Raw genomic sequence first — 14,999 nt, 5'->3', positions numbered from 1 at the left:
GCATTTTGGGAAGTCCTATTTGCCCACATTCAGATTTGGGGTCGGGGTCTCGCCTTGCTCTCACATTGGCAGAGGCCTGATGAATGGTTATGATAGACCATGCATGTACATGACCCATAGTTTTCAGTAGAATATCTGCTTTTCCGTCTCAGTTCTTAGATGGATTTGCCTTACTTGTCTGAATCGTCCCCAGCCCTGCACCAGCACTGTACTGAAGAGTTACAGGTAACGCAGGGACAAAGGAAGTAAAGACCTCTGCTCTGTCTTGGGGATTAGCCTCATTTCAGCCTTGGAAATATAACAGTAGCCTTGTTATTGGCAAGCTTAACATAGCTTGCCTTAACACGGGCAAAGTCATCTGCGAACTGTACAACTGATACTACTCTCTGTTCAAAGCCAGCTAAATACCACTGCTGTTAAACAACAGTTTTCTAAACTAGGTGTTAGCACAGCGCAACTGCAATCATGACTTGCCAAATGAAGAAGTGATGCAGGTACTGTTAGCCTCCATGCACCACAAAGACCAGAATCCCATAGTTAAGCACCATGTAATCCCTACAGACATCCCATTTAAACTGAGTTCTTAACCCAGTTAAGCAGGAGTTTCTTCTTTTAACCATGACATGAGTAATTCAGGCCCACAGGAAATGCTCCATCTAGATCAATTCCCAATTAAATGTATCCCAAATAAACAGTTTGAACTTCCTGATAAACCAGCCACCATAATCTGATCTATGTGAGATACCCCACTATACCTCTAAACCTGCAGTAAGAAAGAACTGCAGCAGGTTGCAGGGTAGTAGCAGCTTTTGTGAAGAAAAAACTGTCTAGCTACACACACACTTATATATGTTTGTATACTGACATCTATAAATGCATCACGCACCTGGCAGTGATATCAATAACAGCAGGTTTATTTACTGAGTCTTTTTGGAGCAACTGTCATGCCTCTGACTATCAGCCTGGGTATTGGCTTGACATCCTTGAGATAAAATTGTGCTGCCAAGAGAATGTTCCCCTCCTCTGCTGAAAGATGAACTCTCTTCTCCAAATTCCCAGCCAGCTATTTCCTATAAAACTTCAGAGACTGTAAGCCTCACTTTTAGTTGTAAGGATCTGCAATTGAATTTCTACCAAGGTCCCCACTCTATTTTAAGCACTAGGACAACAGTGGAGTTGAAGTAATTAGTTTGGAAACCACCAGTTTCCCACGTACGAGGCCAGAGAGCACAAGACCTAGTGATGGGTTACTACCTGTAAAGCTTACTCATACCATCATGCTCAGTTCTGTAAGCAGCCCAATTGACATAATTTACATCTCTTAGTTCTAGAGTTATGCTTGCAAGTGTATGCAGGGCTATGGCCTTTACACAAAGGAGCCTCGGCTGCCAAGTGTGGCTCCCTGCAGGAAGAGTAACAGGAAGTGTTTGCCACAGGGAAAGAAGTCTTCCTAATATATCTCTTGGGTTTTGAGCTAATAGCATTTTTATACCCACAAAAATCACTTCAGGTCCTTTTTAGTCATATTTTGTAGTCAAATGTTGATCTTTCCAAGGCTGCATAGATTGAAACAGTAATACCTACATATCTTTATAGGCTGAGGAATACAAACTGCTCCAGTCACTTTGTTAAAAACTTTTGAAACTCTCTGAACAGTTCTCTGAAGCAACTCCATAACATGCACAACAAAAGGATAAAATTCACATTCCAGAAAAATATCTGAATAATGTAACAACAAATGTTATGATTTTCTGAAGCTTTTTTGTTAGTTTGTTTCAGAAAATAATAAATGAGAAATTGATTTAATCCTGTAAATTTCTCAGAAAGGCATGGGGCTAAAAGCTTCTGCCTGCTGGCTTCATCAGACCTAGATCTGGCTCACCAAATGAAATGAAAAAAAATAAAAAAATAAAAAAAAAGACTGTTACTGAATTGAAGCATAATTTTGATTTATTTATAAAGGACATCAGTAATATTACATCTGTTAATTTATTTTTCTGTAAAGATAAAACCATTTAACAGCTTGTAACTGACATTGTCCTGGATTTTATACGATTCTGCCAGTCAATGTACCTTAAGCTCTTTCTCCTCAGTCTGTGTAGTTTTGTTGTATTCTGGATATCTTGCTTACTATGACATCTCCTTTGAAGGTCGGTCAGTGCTGTAGAAGAAATCCCTGGTGGAGCTCACAAGAACAGCAGGCACAATCTGCTGAGTTTAGGTTCCACATTCTCCGTGTCTACAAAGGATTACACAGCAGCTGCTGCATCACAGAAATGTTTGTTCCAAAGGAAGGAAAAGGTGACTAATGAAATATGTATATGCTGATCTGAAAATGTAAATATCACTAAAGAGAAACCTCTCATCCAGTTGTCATTAGCTAATGATTTGCATATAAACTACTGCATCACCTCATTAGATGAGTCTCCTAAAGGGAGAGTCCAAATTAGCATGATCCAGTTGTGGTAACTCAGAACTGAAGACAGTGAAAGGTCTCGTATGGAAAGACTAAGCACAAGTTTAGAACTGAACCCTCTCTGACCTACATGTGTGATTTCTGCAAGCATCAAACACCATATGGAGTGTTTTCATCAACCACCTTGACAGGAGCTTCAGCACAGCAAAAAAAGATTTTTAGAGAACTCAAAAGGACTCAGAAGTGTTCTACAGGGTATGCCTGGAAAGAAAGCACAGGCTAACAGTGAGTGCACCAAACCAATAGTTCACCTAAGGGCCTACTTCTGTTTGCTGTCCAGATATAGGGCATTTTAGAGATTTTATTCTCTGTTAATTGGGAAGAAAAATGCTTCTTTGGCTCTGGCTTGGGTAAGCTTACAGTTGATTCACTTTAGTTCCAGTGACACAAAGTTTTATTGCCATACTCATCCATCCATTTATATTTTCTACCTTCTCTGACAAGAAAGGATACGCCTTTTAGGCTAAGTGACTGCTCTCATAATGATGAGAAGAATTAAAAAAATAAGTAGAGGTCTTCATGAGTGCATTCATTCCTCTCCCCAACTCCCTCCCTCATAATCAGGCTGATGTAACCCAGAAGATATGTCTGAAAACAGCACAGAGTATAGTCATTCAAAAAAATAAAAGTATTACAAACATAAGTATTGATGGGGACGATACACAACGAGCACTTAGAATGCAGGTTCTGGTCTGGAACAGGCTAAAATTAAGACGTAATTGTGAAAGGACATATGGTCTAAAGGACTTTTACATATTTTTTTTTCAGGTTCATCTATGCTTTCAGATACTTGAAGCAGACAAAAATGACTAAATGTCTGCAAGCAGTAAAATGTGAATCCTTCCAACCACTCTCCATGATGTAGTTCTTTGACCCATTTAGACCTGTCTCCTTCCTTTTTTATTTTTTTTAAGAAAATTTATGGTTTCTTTCATAATACAACTATTGTTCTGTCAAGAGACAATGTAGTTTTCCACCATGAATACAGAGGGACTATCAGTAAGAAGTTAAAGTCACAATGGTCAGATGATATGGGGGAGTAAAGGTTTGCAGAGGGAAGGGCTATGGCCTTTGAGCCTTTTTATCTTTCCCTGTTTTTATTACATACAAAACATCTGATTTGTTGTACTCTGTCCTGCAACTGTCAGAGCCTTGTGCTTAAATTATCACTGCTCAAAATAGTAAGTTCTTTGTATTGTGTCCTCCTGACATTTCTAGCTCACACTTCTTTGAGAAGGTCTAGCTAAGATAGCCTTAAATCACTTTGTATTCACTGACATTTAGCAGCTCTGGTACTTGACAAATACTAGCAATTGGCCATGAAATCAGTGTTCAGCATGTTGGTGCATTTAAAAATGTTTCCTCTCCTTAATGTCTACACCTAATAATTGGCTGATGCCTTGAGATTTCCTTGTCAGTAGCCTGAAAATGAAGCCAGTGTAGTTTAGCAGTTAGACCATGGGATGCTTCTCTGTTCACAGCTCTGATTCGCTGTGGTATACCCAGGGGGGAGAGCTGCACATTGTGCACATCAAACTATCCCTCAGCTGGGCAGCTATACATTACACAGCATTGAACCAAAGTCAGTAAGTAACTGAAAGGCATACTAGGTCTTCTCCAAAATACCATGGAAGCTGTGAAATATCAACACTTTTAAAAGCAAATCAGTGGTATTCCCTTAAATAGTTATTAAAACTTGTCAACCTGTTTGTGCTGACACTTACAAAAAATTTAAGCTTGAAAAGAATCATCCTGTGCGTTTGTTGAAGTTAACGCAAAAGCATACACGTTCTGCTAACAGGAAATATATTACATGGAACAAAGCAGCTCTGCATTTCAGACTGGTTTCCCCTGGCAGTTAGGCTTATGAAATCCCAGTGGTGTGTATGTTTGTGTGTACATGTCTATGACTGCCAGAGTAACTCAGGAATCAAATGTTTTTTTAGCTACATTTGACACAGCAAACAAGGTTTCAGAAGAGACTATGTTTCTGTGAATATCATGAAAATAGGTGCTTTGCAAAGGAAATGGATCTTGGTTGAACACCTATACAGAAGAAAAGACTTTACCATGAGCTCACCCTTAATTAGACCCCAAAGAGTCCACACAGGAGAGTCCCCAAACAGAAGTCTTTAATCAGCATTTGCACCTTACTGGATCCTGAAGTCAGTTAGCTACAGCACAGAACTGGGACCCACAGAACTGGGTTCCGTTGGTACCAGTGTTAGGGATCTTTATTACATTAAGGAGACATTTACTAAATTTCTAAATTGCCTCCTTACAGTTTTCAGGCCCAGAATTTATTATTCTGTCTAGTGAACCACCAGTGACCTTACAGCTGCCTGGATCAATTGTGGTAAGTATGAACATTAAGAATTTAGAACTAAACTAGTGACCTTTGAGTTGGGGCTTCTAAGTTGCATCTGAGTCCCAGTCCAGTACTCTTGTCATGTCCGCTCCCCAAACCAAGTCAGAGTTCAGTTCCTGCAGACGTTCTGAGACTTGGAAGGAGGCCATTTAATTCTCAGTGCTGCACAGATATCTCTGTTGCTTAGACTGTTGCAAAAATAGCTGAATTCATCTTTCTCAGCTAAGAAGGCTAACTTTAGTGCAAGACTTTTAAGACTAAAATTAAACAGCAAATAAGGAATGTGACATCTAGTGCCAATATACTGGACTTCTCCAGTTTGCAGGCACATCCCTTACCTTTCATTAAGATAAGGTAAAAGGCTGATAGCATACAGCAGTAAATATTAGGGTAAAAAATATCTGGAATTACCCTCAAATCTAGAATAGCCCTGGTGATTGTAGAATCTGTGTCTGCTCAGCTGTTTTGCGAGGATTCCCTGTTTGTTGTTGTTGTTGTTTTTTGTTATTTTGTTTTGGATTTGGTTGTGTTTGTTTTTTAAATTGGATGTGTTTGGGATATTGTTCAAATTGTTTATTGTCAAAGAAGGCAGGGAGGATGTGTTGTGACCAATTCCATCAGATTGTTTAGTGACAGAAGACTAGTAAAAAAGTACAAAAGTGCTGTGGATCTGTATTGCTTGTACTTGGCACTCATTCTTCATTCTTTGTTACATGTTCTTAGACTAAAAAAGGAAAATCCTATTTGTCCCAAAGGGATCTCAATGTGATTCTACTCAACGGGCAGTGCCTTGAGGTGCAATGTGACATCAAGTCCAAGGCAAGAGATGTTTTCAATACTGTGGTGGCATACGCAAACTTGGTGGAACATTTCTACTTTGGCTTGGCATACCTGAAAGGTACTGAGACACAGCTAACTACGGTACCAGTTCTCTCCTGACAGTGCCTTTGTAGTCCCTTCATTAATGAATTGCAGCAAGATCCTTTAAGATCCTCAGATGAAAGCAGATGCAAAGCTTAAGTAAAAGTAAGGAATGTTGGTTTAAACTGTACTGCACTGATGTAAAGCATGTCTACCCCAGGACTGTGCATCAGCACAGCCATACAGATACTGGCTGGTATTCCCATGCAGAAAAGGCTCTGGCCCAGCCTTGCACTGGAGCGATGCTGAGCCAGGTTCCCCCAGCAGAATCCCAGGAAGCACTGCACTGCGGAAGGCTGACTGTCACTGCTCCTAGGTGTACGTTGGGGTACAAGCTCAGGTCTTTCACATGTAAGATCCACATCTTCCTAGCCCACTTCTGCTGGGAAACACTGCTGAGGTACTAGAAAGAAGAATATGTTGTGTGAAGGGCAAGGAGATTACAATGGGGTGCAGAACCTGATTACTGTTGCAAGTTGCAAGTCCCATAAATTCTTGAACAATTCCAAAGATACCACACCAATCCAGCATCTAACAGTTGTAACCCTAAATTACATACTAAATGTTATCCTAAGTTCCCTGACAAAGCAGCAATAAGGTAACTATGACACAGAGAAGCAGATCTCAACTGACATCCATGATCATTTTTTTTTTTTCTTTAATCACTAGTGATGCACTGAACAATCTGCAATGAGCAGAATTTTGGGCTACTGAAGCTATTTTGGGCTCCAGACTTACCACAGAACCCCAAATTCTCATTTCAGGTAAAGAGTTTTTCTTTTTGGATGATGATACCAAGCTCTACAAAGTGGCTCCAGAAGGCTGGAATGACCAACCCAAGAAGAAAACCTCCATCATTAACTTCACCCTCTTTTTAAGGATAAAATTCTTTGTCAACCACTTTAATATCATCCAGTAAGTGCATGGTTCTGCTGACTGCTGGTAAAGCAGTAGCATTTAGGCTGAATGTCCAAAGCTCATTCTGTGTTCTTATTCCCTTCTGTGTTCCAGGCACGGCTTGACAAGACATCAGTTTTACCTGCAGCTTCGTAAAGATATTTTGGAGGAGCGATTATACTGCAGTGATGAGACTGCCCTGAAACTCGGCGCATTGGCCTTACAGGCAGAGCTTGGCAATTATGCTTCTGAGGTGTGGATAAATAGTACAATATTTCTCAGAGGTCTCTGTCAACAGCTTTTACAGCTTTTGCTTGTCACATACTTAAAAGATGAAATGTGAATAGCATGTCATTTCAGCTAAGCCCTTCAGTAAACACATTTCAGATTTAGTTTAATTACAAAATTTGTCTGATTAAGCAACGGTAGCAAGCCAGATGAATTTGGCAGGAAACATGGCAGAATGATGAAAGACTCTTGGTCCTTCATAATTAGCAACATAGCCAAGAAGCTCCAGAAAATCTGTAGAAAATTTCCAGCATGGGCACAGCTTGGATGTGCAGAGGGGCTTAAAGAGATTAGAAAGCAAGGAAGAGAAAAATAAATAAATACTCAAGATTTCACAGAGATTTTGTGTGTAGGCTCAGATCCACAAGCTGCAAAGACAGGAAAGTTGCTGATGGAATATCTGAACTAGTTCTTGTAGTTTTAAAGCGTACAGAAAATATCCATTTAAGTTCACTGCCATATCTTCAGTTATATAAATCAGTGTAGCTCTGTTAATTAACTCTGAGCGGTCTGATCCATCTGGTCTGATCCAGCTTTACATTGGTTCTTGCTGATGCAGCTGTGGCTGTCAGCTCTAAGTGCATGACTGCAGCATGCCCATAGGCCCACCTCTGCACAGTGCAGTGTGTGCTTTGAGCACCTTGCTGAGCACAGGTGCAGGAGACACAGCTGTCAGGATGTTATCTGCTGTTCCCTATCTCCTTATAGGAAACGGCAGCAGGATGACTTCAGCGTATGGGTCACTGAAAATGGAAATGCACCAAATAACAAAAGTGAAGACAGAACAAAAGGCTCCTCTCTCTTGTCTTTTCATTTTTTTCCCCCAAAGGTACATGGAAAGAGCTATTTTCGTGTTGAAGACTACATTCCAGCAAGCCGAATAGAGAAAATGACCCTGGCCTATGTACAGCGAGAGCTTGCTAAACTACACCGTATGAATCACTCTCTATTTGAGGATGAAGCTGAACTAGAATTTTTGAAGGTAACTTGCCACACACCGAACAGTATTTATCTGCTTAGTTTGTGGTATCAAATCCTTTTCTGTTTACCATTGTCTATCATTTTCTTCTTGTCTGATACTGAGGATTTGAGATGTGGTAAACAAATTTGAATATTCAAAACAAAACTCACATTTTTGTTCTGCTGTATATACTGTCACCATAAATAACTTATATGACATTGAAATATTAGGCTTCCTTTTATTGACAGTTTATAAAGAGTGAATGCACATTTCAACATCCTAAGGGCTGATGCAAGTTTCCAGCATGTTACAAACATGTTGTCTGGCTTCTACGTGATTATACATACACATACTGACTGTATTACAGATGACTGTAAAGCACAGGAATAAGCTCTTTCTTGACTTCTGGAACTACAGCAGATGTTCAGACATTTTCTAAACAAGCAGTGAATGGTTGTTTAAAAGTATCTACGAGCCCTGGAAGTGAGGAAGGAGTTAGCTGAAGTATTTTCTCACATGACTATTTCTCTAGGGTGTTAGGACGATGTGGGGTTTAATTTTTGTTCTTAATGCCCCCTTCTCTCCAAACTCCTCTGCTTTCCATCAAAAGAAAAATATCAGGAATTAGATAATGAATAAATAACAGCCGTTTTGCTGCAGTGCCTTATGCTTTTATTTATAGCATCGATTTAGTTCAGTTGCTGTTTAATTATGTTAGTTTACCATCTAATACTGTCAGTGGAGTTGAAGAAATAGATTGAAGCTTAACCTTAATGACAGTCCCATCATGCATGGCAAATCCAGTGAAGAAAAGCAGCTTTGTTAGTATCTGTTTCAATGAATAAGTCTGTAGAAGGAGCCAACACATCATACACACTGAGAAAGACAGCCCCCATGGCAAGAACAAGCAAATTCCAAATATAAAAGGGATTAAAAACTAAAACCAAGATTCAGCTGGTGATTATGAACGCCCCAATTTTCAAGCCCTGAACATTTCTGCTCTGGATTCTTTCTGAAAAATAGATCTTTTTGAAGTGTTTTATTTTGGCTACTGAAAATCTCTATTTGTGGTTGAAAAGATATTTGGAAATTTTACATGAGCTTTCCAGAAAAAAAAGTGTATTACAATAAACTCACATTGATCTACACATTGCAAAAGAGGCCAGAAAGTCATCTTCATCTGCTGCAGTTCTGTAAAGGGTCTCAGTCCCATTTTGACATTATGTGGCCAAGTGTAGGAGGTAGAAAGACAAGCAACAACATCTAGAAGTGTTGGGTGTGGTTCCTCAGAGCATCCTCTGCACACTGTCACAAGGCAGGACCAGAAGCTGGCTCCTCAGTCCCTTGAAGTATAATCCTACTTAACCTTTCTCCCAGCCAGGAGCACTGTGCAAGAGAGAAGCCATGCTGAAGGTCTGTTATAAAGTCTGTCATTGAAGGAAATTTTGGGGCAGTAAAATTCCCTCAGAAGTCACCACCATATCTGTATGAGTTACCTAGAGGTACAGTTTAGCAAACCCTATAACTAAAGATTCTTGGCAATGGAAGGTTATAATATCTGGTTCCAAAATATGACAGCAATGAAGGAATGAACATATGTATTTGAGTGACTTTGCTGAAGGCTGAGAGCTGTGGTATCACTGCAGTTAAGATTTCAAGTTGTTCATCACTGTTGCAGAAAGGAAACTGCACAAACCTGTAACAATGCCAGAGCAGCCCTGGCACCAAAGTATGAGCAGTTTTACTAAAATCAGCATATTTGCTGTACTTCATGATTTCTGGGTTTGCTCAGGGAAACAAAGGCATAGTAAAGAGAATGGAAAGAATCTATGTTTAACAGCAGTTGAACAGCATTAATCTTGCATAGATTTCTATTCAGGAGTCCACACAAGTGCTAAGTAGCAATAATACTGAGCACCTCAAAGCCACTGTAATGTTTAGATTATTGTACAGGAAGCTAAATAATCTTCTTATCTTTTCAAATGAGGTGTGTGGTAAAGTGTTATTTCAATTTTAGCATGGAAAAAGTATCTGCTATAACATACCGAAGTCAGGGGTTGATTCTGTGATGCAGTAGGTATGAAAACTTGGTGAGGGTTTCCAAGGGTTTCTTAACTGAGTGAAAGAATATTCTGTAAAGGCACTCTAAACCATTTCCCCTCCCACCTACCTACCTTTTTTCCCCATGCCTCTTTTTGAAAAATGCATGATAAGTGCTTTTTTTTTTTTTTTAGGTGACTCAGCAGCTTCCTGAATATGGAGTGCTATTCTATCGTGTGTCCCAAGAGAAGAAAGGAGCAGGAGGGGATATCATCCTGGGAATCTGTGCCAAAGGCATCATTGTATATGAGGTCAAAAATCACACAAGAATTGCCAGTTTAAGATTCCAGTGGCGTGAAACAGAAAGAATTTCAGCTCATGTGAGTTGCAACTGAGTGAACCTCTTCTCCACCCTACTATTTTACTCCCCTTCTGCCTGGCACTTTGATAAACTTACTGCTTTCAGAAGCAGGATTAGATTCATTCTGTACAGACATGCCCTTTTGGAAACCAGTTGAAAATCAAAGCAGGATCTGGATGTGGATCTCAGGATAGCCAAGTCTTAGTGAGGTTTTGTTCTGTCTTTTTTCTTTTTGCCAAGATTGAAGTCAATTACTACAGAACTGAATAAGCTCGTGTTGACTACTACAGGAATGATGTCAAACCTCTTTAGAGCATATTCCTTATTCATTCCCCTATCATCTTTACCTCTCTCTCTTTTCTTTCATTTTCCTTTCCTGATGTATCAGGTCACAGGATCATGCCTTCCTCTTTTCAGACCTCACTTTTTGCATTCTCATCTCTTAGTATATTTATGTCTGTTAAACCAGTATTGCTGACAAGATTATGACCCCTTTCTAAATTGCATACTGCCACCAGAGGTGTATCAATGTATCACTATGCACTGTAGGTGTCAATCTTTATGACACATCTCCCAACCTGTTTACTCTCCCAAAATGGTCTTTCCAATCCTTGAAGATATTTTGATTTTCATATTCAGATGGCTTAAGCACTTTAACATCTGTAGGGCCAAATTTTGCCAAGCCTATCAACCTGGTCCCGATGCAGTCAATGTCCAAAGGCTTTTGACATTCAGCGCAGGGCAGTTATGATCCAAATGACAAACACCTCACTCACAACTGTTCAATTTACAATGGGCATTTACTGCAACCACAAAGGATGTAGCAAGGCATAAATACATCTAGACAAACCAACAAGATTATACAAATGAACTTTCAGTGGCTCAGTATAATGACTGATTTGTTACCTGAAGCAAGCTGTGCTCTTTTTTTTTCCTTTAGCGAAAAAAATTCATGATTGAAAGTAGCTTCAGTGGCAAGAAACACACATTCATTACTGATACAGCAAAGACATGTAAATATCTACTGGACCTCTGCTCAGCCCAACACAAATTCAATGCACAGATGAACTCGAGGCAACTTCATCAAACTTCATCAGGTGAGCGATAAATGCAATTTCATTGTACAAGCCACGAGACAAGGTTAAGCTTTATAGGGGAGAAAAGAATTCAAAGGAAGGGAAAGGTGCTTTAGCTAAGCGGAGAATCAGAACCTCCACAGCAGCTTTGCTGTGCTTCAGTTTCTCATTTGCAGAGCTAAATAATGTCTTTTACTTCGCAGAAGCTAGAGGTGTGTCAGTCTCAGTGAGCAGATGTGAGTGGAGAGGGGTACTGGGTACTCTGCTGAGAATAACTACATAGATAAACTCAGTTTAAAGAAAAGCACGACTAAACTTCCCTTCAGGAAACCACAAGACTTTTGCTTGTTTGTTTGCCTGCAGTAATATTTCTTGATGCAAATTACTATATAGTTCCAAATAGAACAAAATGATTGAGAGCTAAGGAAATTATAACCAAGGTCCCGGTTACAAGCTCCTCACACCCCTGAAACAAGCCAGCCTTATACGAGCTGTGTGACTCTGCTTCTGAGGTTGTGTGTGCTGCTGTCCCAGAAAAGCAGGCTCCGTGGAGGCAGTGACAGACAGCAGCTCAAAATGCTGCCTCTGCCACCGCAGGGAGTCTGCAGGAGATTATAAGGCTGTTTCTGCATGAGGGAAGCTCTTCCACCTGCCCTGCTCAGATGCATGTGCCGCAGTCTCTTGGAGCCCTGCTAGCCATCATCCCTCTCTGGAGTCACCATGGCAACGCTCAGGCCGCGCTAACACCACAGCAGCGAGGCCCTGACAGGGAGGCCCTGACAGTGAAGCCCTGACGCCTCCACAAATGCCGCTGATCAAAGTCACTGAGGGATGAGGGAGCCTGGGTTTAATGCTGCAGAGTAGCATTGCAGAAAATTGCATTCAGGGTAGTATTTGTTAGGAAAGGCATGGGAGGTCAGCTGGCACGTACAGGCAGAATGAAAGCCTGTATTTGTGCTAGCCTGCACCACACTGGGTTCTTGTTTTATTTTCAGACGTGCCTCCAATTGCCTGCCGTCCCTCTCTTCTTCAAGTCCCCTCCTAGGGGTACTCCTGCCCATCAACTGAGAACCTAAGTAAATCATCAGTGCCCTCTCCAGCATTATGTTGTTTCAGAGAAATAAAATCTTTTATTACCCTGAAAATAGATTTGTAAATTGCAGAGCCCAGACATCATTAAATAGCAGATTTCACACAGAGGTGGAAAATTGGATACCATGCATTACCACAAAGATCATCTCCCACTCAACTTCACTTGTGTAAATCCCTCAGGGCAGAGCGGGATTGATTCCTGGCTCATTTCTGATCTCAGGAGAGCAGTGTTAGTAGTGCTCCTCTCTTCTCAGACACAGTGGTGGGCCTGTGGAGGATGGAAAACTACCAGCCTGGTGATTCAGTTTCTGACAGACAGCTTTCTCCATACCCTGAACTTTTACAACATGCAATTTATAGAGATACTCAGGTTTAAATTATACAGGGCTGTACATTTTATATGTCTTCGTGGAAAGTGAATTTGTAGTATGATTCACAGAAATGACATCTACATACAGTGTATACTACCTATGAGAGAAATTGATTGAAAACTCTTTTCACGCACTCCTAGGCCTGGATATCCCCAAGGATAGCAGAACAAATATATCTGTGAGGTCAATCTTTTTTCTGGCATGTTCAAAAGATTAGACAGAAACAGCTTAAAAAGATGGGATAATGTCAGAGGACTTATCTTTCTCTCCTCTCCTATTTGCCTTCTTATTCAGATGAAAGTAAATTTATGGAAATAGACAAATCAAACTCTGCATATGCAGCTCAGCATGAACACCTTGCCCTGATTCAGAGACTGTCTCGTTCAGAGAATGTGCTGTATGGGGCAAACCTGGAAAACCTTTCTGCTGGGATGATGAGCAAGTCTTGTGATAACCTCAGTGTGGAAACCGGCAACAGGACTAGAGACAAAAGCAATCTTGCCAGGTAGGTTTACATTTTTCCTCTAAACCTGTGGAAGAACACTCAGTCATACACAACATCATTGCAAACCTCTGCAGTAGATGTAAGACAGGCTTTTATTTTGCAGTATTTGTTGTGGTCACACCAGAAGTCCCCACCAGGACCAGGGTTCCTTTGTGTCAACAATAGTGTAAACACAGGCAGGAAGCTAAAAACCTCACAGATAAGACCTTGAAAAAGATTGGCATTTAAATTAGTACCAGGCTCAGGAATTAACCACTTACTGGGATATAGAGAAAGAAAAATAAGCGAGAATGAAAGTAAAATCTTTAATATGTGCGTCTTCTCTGGAAGTTGCAGTAGGTGAACTGAATGCACAGTGGAAGTTGTTTTTGAGCAGGTCTCATCTAAAAATTTCCTCCATGACTAAAGGTGCAAATCACAGAGAACAGCATAAGAGCATCTCCCTTTTCACACCCGTGGAAGCAGTTACTATTGCTGCACACCATTTCAAGGCTTTTGATGAATTCTACTGCCTTTTGGAATACTAAGAATTAGAACAGAGCCAAGAAGATTGGGAACTACCAGGAAAACTTTCAGACACGGTTTTGTCTGAATGAACAGCAGAGCTAATGAATCATGCTGAGGCTATGCTGTGTTTCCCTGCTGCCTGCACTCAGCTCAGAAAAAAAAAACACAGGGGAAAATCATTTGTGATGTGAGTGGTCTAATGGCAGCTGTTACTTGGAAGCAAATGCTGGCAAGGATAAACTACCTCTCCCCTACAGTGAAATGTGGCCCAGCAATCAGAATACCGGTTGAAAGGCTATAAACGTGTGTATTCCCAACTTGGATCTGGCAGACTAATGAAAGTGAAGCGTGCGAAATACCACTGTTGATTGGTTACTGTAATGCAGTATTCATTTTCTGCCATGCAGATCCACATCAGGGCTATCTCAGTCAGAAATGCACATCAATTTGAATGGAAAGCAAAGGAGTTATGACTACCTTTCTATCCACTCAACTCAGAACACAGTCAGTGGTGAGTATGATAATCATAAAGAGAGACAGTACTCTTACATATGTATGGTTTCAATAGCAGGAGACCGAAACATCATCTATTTACAAATTAAAGAATAACCTTTTGCACTTCTTGCCGTGCAAATTAACCCAGGACTTAGCATGGCAAGCTGTTTTCTTCCCTTTCACTCCTCCTTTCCATCAGGATGAGCGTTAAGGGACTCGATTATCAAATTATTATATCATTCATGCCAAATAAAATAAAAATATTTTCTTTTTTACTGAAATAGTTCAGCACACCCAGGACTTTCACATGGGGCAATGTGCCTATGCTTGGAGGTCATTGTTTGGTTTGCAACTGAGATGTACTAAACAATAAATAGTGCACAAGACAAAACAGGCTCCAGGTCCTTCCTTTGTTCTTGTGTTTGCATGACAAAACTAACTGGAAAAAGAAGCACAAGGCACCTAATTTTCTTACAGAAGCCAGCGGTCCGTATCACATGCACAAAGGGAGCAGACATATGGAACACAAAGTTGTGATTATTCGGCTAGTCCATTTTTAAATTAGAACTGTATTTTAAGCAATTGCACAATGTTAAGTATTGTTAACGCTACACAAGCCATCATCACACTTGGTGCTGACT

The 14,999-nt window shown here is 40.4% G+C and overlaps 2 protein-coding genes across 4 annotated transcripts in view; one reads left to right on the top strand and one right to left on the bottom strand.

The window, feature by feature from the left end:
• MAPK8 (mitogen-activated protein kinase 8) overlaps positions 1-14,999 on the bottom strand; it is a 136,003-nt gene that overhangs the window by 76,594 nt on the left and 44,410 nt on the right. The window lies entirely within an intron of this gene.
• Positions 1-14,999, top strand: part of FRMPD2 (FERM and PDZ domain containing 2) — a 73,823-nt gene that overhangs the window by 20,601 nt on the left and 38,223 nt on the right. For all 3 annotated transcript variants that reach the window (XM_035330256.1, XM_035330253.1, XM_035330255.1), the window contains exons 9-18: positions 2,151-2,301; positions 4,761-4,832; positions 5,568-5,742; positions 6,530-6,680; positions 6,777-6,915; positions 7,780-7,932; positions 10,146-10,331; positions 11,253-11,409; positions 13,146-13,356; positions 14,271-14,374. In XM_035330256.1, the coding sequence (XP_035186147.1) occupies positions 2,151-2,301; positions 4,761-4,832; positions 5,568-5,742; positions 6,530-6,680; positions 6,777-6,915; positions 7,780-7,932; positions 10,146-10,331; positions 11,253-11,409; positions 13,146-13,356; positions 14,271-14,374 (1,499 nt within the window). The remainder of the gene's footprint in view (positions 1-2,150; positions 2,302-4,760; positions 4,833-5,567; positions 5,743-6,529; positions 6,681-6,776; positions 6,916-7,779; positions 7,933-10,145; positions 10,332-11,252; positions 11,410-13,145; positions 13,357-14,270; positions 14,375-14,999) is intronic.

The sequence above is a fragment of the Oxyura jamaicensis genome, chromosome 6 (assembly GCF_011077185.1).
Source record: "Oxyura jamaicensis isolate SHBP4307 breed ruddy duck chromosome 6, BPBGC_Ojam_1.0, whole genome shotgun sequence".
Classification (NCBI taxonomy): domain Eukaryota; kingdom Metazoa; phylum Chordata; class Aves; order Anseriformes; family Anatidae; genus Oxyura; species Oxyura jamaicensis.
Note: the sequence above shows the minus strand (reverse complement) of the source record. Positions and strands in the feature narration are given on the sequence as shown.